At 46.5% G+C, this 6,612-nt stretch overlaps 1 protein-coding gene across 1 annotated transcript in view; it reads left to right on the forward strand.

Moving 5' to 3' along the window:
- The window catches only part of COL23A1 (collagen type XXIII alpha 1 chain), a 336,766-nt gene that overhangs the window by 245,481 nt on the left and 84,673 nt on the right, over nucleotides 1-6,612 (forward strand). Inside the window, exon 3 of the mRNA XM_019505969.1 lies at nucleotides 3,699-3,743. Within this exon, the coding sequence (XP_019361514.1) occupies nucleotides 3,699-3,743 (45 nt within the window). The remainder of the gene's footprint in view (nucleotides 1-3,698; nucleotides 3,744-6,612) is intronic.

Here is a 6,612-nt window from a genome sequence, read left to right on the forward strand (position 1 = left end):
CTTTCTGTTCATTTCTTTGAGCTTGAGCTAATTAAATGCTTGTATTCCCTCAGCCCTTCCCACCCCCTTTTTGCCCATTCTTCAGATTTCTCCTCATCAATCTGTGCTTTTAAGCAAAAATGAGTTCTCTAGGAAAGTCACTTGAACCAATTGATTGGTTCAACCACCTGAAGAAAAGCAGATGCTTTCATATGGCTTTACTTAGAAAGAAGGAGAATTTTGCTGCATAAGCCAAGTGTCTGGTGTGTGCTGTCCAACATGAAGGCCAATTTAGCTGCTTGATCCCTGGGGGAAAGATCAATGGTTTGTGGGCAGCAGTCAGATTTAGCAAGCCTCAGCTAATCTCCATCAGGTATCCCAGTTGCATTACCTAGCTGGGGCACCAGCTGAAAACTGAGCAGTTTGGGTAAAAAAAAATCTTTTGTGAACTCTCTTGGCTTTTGACTTAAATGGACCCAGAGACTCCAAAGCAAAGCTCAGCTAAGTGTCAGTCATAGGTTGAAACCATGTAGAACTGATGGTCTATCTGTGGTTTGGAAATAAAGGCTAGACTTCTTCCCACATTCACTTTAAACTTGGCCTATGGTTTCTGAAACCTTTCTGAAAACCTGAGATAAGTTGAGGGCAAACTGAGCAGTCCCAAATCAAGTGATTTTTTTTTTTTTCCCCCTTAGTTTGTGGTTGACCAAGGAAAGTTCCTCTTGGATTACTCAAAGACAAATGCTTTCAAATGGGATGGACATTTGCCCTGTCCAGAGGCCTGGCTGGGCAGCTCTGTGGTCATGGTTCTTTTTGTGCTTTCCCTATCATCACCACTGCCACCACCAAGATAGCACCGGGTGCTAGTACCCCAGTACCCTACCCCCCATTTAAGATACTGGCACTGGCTAGTATCTTCCCCCAAGATTTGTGATCATGTAGATGTAAATCAGGCAGTATTTGGAAGTTTTGCATCTTCTGAGGATGCAGCAATAAGACTTTGACATTGTACCTAATGTGATATTCTCCACCCAGAAGAGCATACAAACACTATACCTGAAGAAGGGTGTTTGTGCCCCAAAGCTTGTTAAGGACAATTTTTCCAATTATTTAGTTGGCCTAATAAAAGAGATTACATTTACCCAAAGAATCATGTCTGCCTATGTCCTTAGACCAATATGGCTACAACAAATAACCCCAAAACGTTCTACTCACTGGGTTTTTGCTGGTGAAGCTCTAGAATGAGATGCAAAAGATTTGCAGCTTGTAGGAATAGTACATAGACTACTAAAGACCCCTTTGTGGATGGGAACTGGATTTCCTAGCAGTACATACTGAAAAGAATATCTGTCATTTTGATCTGCCTGTAGGATACCCAGTAGAGGTGAGCCAATGGAGATCAGGCTGTGCCTAAACGTGTATTATAGCCCTGCAAAGGGAAGCTCCAGCCCTTGGCTAGAAACCTGGTTCCACAGTAAGAAACAACAACATTGGTGCGAATTGTGAATCCTTTCTAAGGGGACAGGAATATTTAATGACTTTGTTCCTTGTATATTTATCTTCTTCCTCTCTCCCCATCAAAAGATGGAGCAACAGTAAGGAGGGGCAGGAGAGCTCGTGATCGAATAATGGCAGATTTTCCTAGATAAAAAAAAAAGCAAGAGCACAGCTTGCTTTTGTTTTTCATCATTATCACTGTCCTTCAGTGACAACACCTCCAGAACCGACTGACATGCGAAGGGTAGACCACCATCCTTAGACATGTGTTTTTCTTTTGGCCACATCTTGATCTTGCAATACGCATGTTGCAATGAGCATGGGAAGTGTCAGCTCTGAATTAATAGGTGCTTTATCAGTATATTGCAAAATATTAGTTTAAAATGCAAAAGTATGAAATGCTGCAGCACTTTGTACTTTTGCATTTTAAGTGTTCTTTTTGTAGAGTATTATCCAACAACTTATTGCCTGTATTCAGTGCCCTGTGAACATATCCTTTAATTTCTTCAGCATATTCATGGTTAGGAACATGTTGTTTACATTTTCTTCTGTTACTCAATCGTTCAGTCATCTTTACCCAGATGGGAGAATAAGAGGGGTGATGGTTTATTTGCCAAGATTGGTCATGGTAAAACATGAGTGTTTAATTGCAGAGGAAAATGTGTGGAGGCCAGATCCTATGCTGTCTATTTGGTGCTTGTGTGATCCTACTCCATCCTGATGAGGTCCCTGAAAAAATGCTAATGCTTCTAGCTTCTACCTTATCTTAGCTGTAAGACTAAGTCACAAAAATGCATCGAGGAGCAGGGGAATCTATCCATTTTTTTTCATTAGCTATTTTTAAGAGATGGAAGCAGAGTGGATTAGGATCTCATTTAAGCTCCTAAATCCACCTACTTGCCTAATAGAGGGATAGGATCTGGCCTATGGTGTCTTAGTGTACTTAAGGACATGTCTTGTGATTAGTTGGTAGTGAACAGTAAGAGAACATCCATTTTCCCATCTGATACACTGTCAAAACTGTAAGTTTTGGACATCTGAGAGTCCTGTTGAGCTCCTGAGCAGAAGAAGATCCCACCCCAGCTTCTGAAGCCATCTGCATTGCATTCAGGTGAATTGAAACAATTCCAGTTTTGGTGTGCACAGAAGAGAGGCTGTTGTATTTCAAAGGCTCCAGCACTACTCCCGAATGCCCCATCCTCCTTTAGGTGATGGGATTCCTCAACAGTTTTGGAGTCTTCTGTCATTGGATGCCTTTCCATGCTAGTTAGACCAACACTTCTCTGAGATGGATGGGCAAAATGGCAGATCCGGTCAGTGGCTGAACTCCATTTCCTAGTGGTCCCTGCCCGTGCCACTATGGCTGGTCTCCATGGAGATGCCGGGAGCAGCCAGGCTGTGGCAGCGTGGACCCATCATGGCCACATGCTCCCAGGGTCTCATGGAGACCAGCCTGGAGCAGCACTGGCAGGACACGTGGCTAGGTGGGAAGCTGCTCCAGGACCTAGCTGGGCCAGGATCTTGTGGTGGTGACAGCATGGGCAGGAGCTGGGGTTTCCCATACACCCCTTCGCCAAGCTTGGGTTCTGTAGTAGGGGTATGTGGGCAGCGGATTGCAACTGTGCCCTGGCTCTGGCCTGTGCCATCACCACTGCAAGATCCTGGCCCTGGAGATGAGCTGGAGCGGCGTGGGTGGGGGCTGCTGGGAAATGTAGTCTGCTGTGGGCCTGACTTTACCCACCCCTGGCTTAGATTGATTCTGGTGTGAGCAGTGGCTTGGACTAGATGATGTCCTGAGGTCCTTTCCAGATCTCTGCTTCACTGCTCAGATCTGTGGCATTTGGACCCCTTGCTGCTTTCTAAAGGGGGAAAAAAATCTGAGTTTTCCTCATGGTGCATAATTTACAGGATGGTGATGACAACTCCCATTAAAATGACATGGGATAAGGAGAGCATTCTCTTAATGTGCTGTAGCAGAGTACTATATCAGAAAAAGCTAATATTGTTTGCAAAAGAGGGTGTTTGTGATATCAAATCCACTAAAAAGTGTCTTGGTCCCCTACTGCTTTTCAGCTCATTCTGAAGGGGATATGACAAAGCTCTGGATTCGGAAGGAATGGCTTCTTGCTTGTTCTCTCTTGGGCCCGTTCTCTGTGAGGTTCATTTTCCTCTGACAATGATTTCCATGAAATAAAAAGCCCTTTGCTCTCTCGTTTCCATAGGTCCTCCAGGACGGCGGGGAAAGACTGGGAGACGAGGAGAACCTGGTAAGTGTCACTGTGGGGTGTGTGCCCACGAGATAACTAGAATGTCCTTGAACTCTCTGATAAAGTTGCCTTTTATCTAATGGGCCTGTGAAAAGGAGACTTCCCATTCCCAGGCAGAAGGTTATCTGTTGATGCTAACAGCTGAGCTCTGACCTTGCCTATCAACAGTGACGTAAAGGGGCACTGCTAGGTTGGGGACTGTCTAGTTAGTCCATATAAAACTTTTAAAGCTATCAGCTATGCTCTAAATGATTGTTGAGAACTTGTTCTCCAGCCATATCTTAATGTTTCATGGAAACGGTCTGAAAACATTGGTAGGCATTATTGGCTCTGGATTTAGGACCCAGAGCCTTGTTCTGGGGGTAGGGGATGGACCCACCCTTGTTCCCGCCCTCAGACTGACCAAGACCTCTCTATTTGATAATAGGCAAATTTATTGATACACAGTGATACCAGCGATCCTGGTTTTCTCTGATATAAAAATTTTTAGTTTGAGGGGAAGAAAAAAAGTCACCCCAAATCCACATTGTTCCGTGATTTAAACGACATACCACTACTATGTAGATCTATATACAGGTTTCCCTCAATTTATGCTGTACATGCGCTCCCGGAGAACGGTGCCTAAATCGAATTTACATAAAGCAAACCTACTTTACAATGTAACAAATAGGGATACGTTCCCAGGGCAGTGCTGGAGGGAGGGAATGAAGCTGGGACTAGGGAAGGGACGGTGGGAGGGGTGCACAAGGCAGAAAAGCAGAGGGAACAGAGCAGCCTTCACCCCAGTCCTGGCTGCAGTGGCCCCGGGAGCGGCCAGCATCAGCTGCCTGCAGCCAGTGGGCTGCACTGTGCTCCGCCTGTCCTCGCTCCTCTCTGCTCCTGGGCTGCACCGTGCCCTGGTGCAGGCAGCTGGTGTCAGCTGCTCCTGGGGCTGCTGTAGCCAAGGCTGGGGTGAGTGGGGCCATGGCCCTTTCCCCTCTCCCCACAGACTTACCTGCTTGGGAGGGGGGCATCTATGCTGATTGCATATAACGGATTATGGGTCTAAATATGCTCATCGCATAAAAGCGAATTCATATATAAAGAGCCCGCATAAATTGAGGGAAACCTGTATAGTGGTGTTTCATTTTAATTGTGGAAAAATATGTATTTGGGGCTACTTATTTTTTTTAAGCAAAAATTGGGGATTTTTTTAAATCGGAGAAAAACAGGATCCCTGGTGATAACAGAGTCCCGTCGCTTTTGGGGGTTTTTTGTTGTTCTCCCGCCCTGGCGGGGGGTCGGGCTAGAAGATCTACTAGGTCCCTTCCAACCCTTAATCTATGAATCTATGAATCTATGAAAAGAAACAATAAAACAATTAAGCAATTGTATATATCTACCAAATCCTAGGGCTGTCATCAGAATTAAAGTACATCTGGCCAGGACTCTGAGGCTCTTTCTTAAGTGTCAGATTTCAGCAATTTGGAGGTGGGATGCTGAGGACCCCCCCCCCCCCTCCCCCCAGTGGGGTGTATAAGGCAGGCAAGTGGTATGCCCTCTGTCCATGGTGGCCCTGGGTACCCTTCCCGGGGATGGGGACCCTCTCAGGGGGGAGGATGGAAAGAGGAAACCTTTTGCTACTTTCAAGTCTCTGCTTTTGTATTCTCCTTCCCTCCATGGCTATCTTTGGTTGGTTGTCTCTCTGTGGTCACACGTCCATCCACGTAGCCTTCTGGGCCTTCACCTAATTTGGTCTGTTCGCCCAAAACTGGGACTTGGGGGCCCCCCTGCTCTGGGGCCTTGTTGCTGTGCTGGTATCACTTTATCTCATATTATGGGACAGTATGGTATATGCTCCCAGTTCCCAGATTGTGTTTTTCTAGACTATGTGTGTATCCCTTGGCCTTGTGTTAGACAGCCTGTCTGCCTCCTGGGCTGAGAGACACTTTGTGTGCGAGACCCAAGCTCTTTAGAAATCAATTAACCCCTGCTGCCCATCTTGAACCCTTATAATGTATATATCTATACCTATAAGCCAATTCCTGAAAAGCAAACCTTTAAATATCATTTTCTAAGCCAACAGGCATTACAGTGATACAGTCAATGCTTGTTTGCAGTGACACCTGGTAAGAGCAATAGTGTCTTAGTGGCAACATTTTTCCCAAGAACATTTTCCAGAGTCTGCTTTCAAAAGATCGTCCCTATAAGATCAACAGCTGTGTAGGTGCAACTTGTCACCAGATGCATGTTGCTGCTAATAATCATCAACTGTTATGAGGACCACAGCATACAATCAGAGCCATGTTATGCTAGGCATTGTAATAGATGTGTGTAGCAAGAGACTTCCGCAGCTGAAAAAGCCATTTGCACTCTACATAAACAGAAGGAGCAGCAAGGAGAAGAAAGAAGATCTCTAATCCCTAGGGGTGCAATAATAAAGATTTCTTTGGCCAATTGTTAACCAGCCATATTGGCTGATACCGATCCAATGGCCTACTTATAGGCATGCAGCACAGCAGCTTTGGAGAGCAGCATCTGGCCAGTAAGTCTGTAGGGGAGGGAAGGAGCGTGTGGGGGCAGATCAAGTCCCCCATGGTGAGGGAGGGTGTGGGGCAGGGGCAGGTGCTGCCCAGCCAGGGCAGTGAATGTGACCCTGGGAATGGGGTGGAGCTGCAGGCACCTTATCCGGGTGGGGAGGGGGTGGCTCCCTACTGCTGTGCGCATCCCTGGGGGAGGCATGAGGTGCATGTACCCTCCCAGGTTTGTGTGGAAGGTGAGGGCAGGCTGCCTACTGTGGGCTGTCTGCTGTGGGCTTGGAGCCAGGGGCTGTGCTGGGCTCTTCCGGGCAGGGTGGGCGGCAATGGCACTGGGAGGGGTGGCTACAGGG

Source organism: Gavialis gangeticus, unplaced genomic scaffold, assembly GCF_001723915.1.
Source record: "Gavialis gangeticus isolate Ggan-Ray unplaced genomic scaffold, GavGan_comp1, whole genome shotgun sequence".
Taxonomy (NCBI): Eukaryota; Metazoa; Chordata; order Crocodylia; family Gavialidae; genus Gavialis; species Gavialis gangeticus.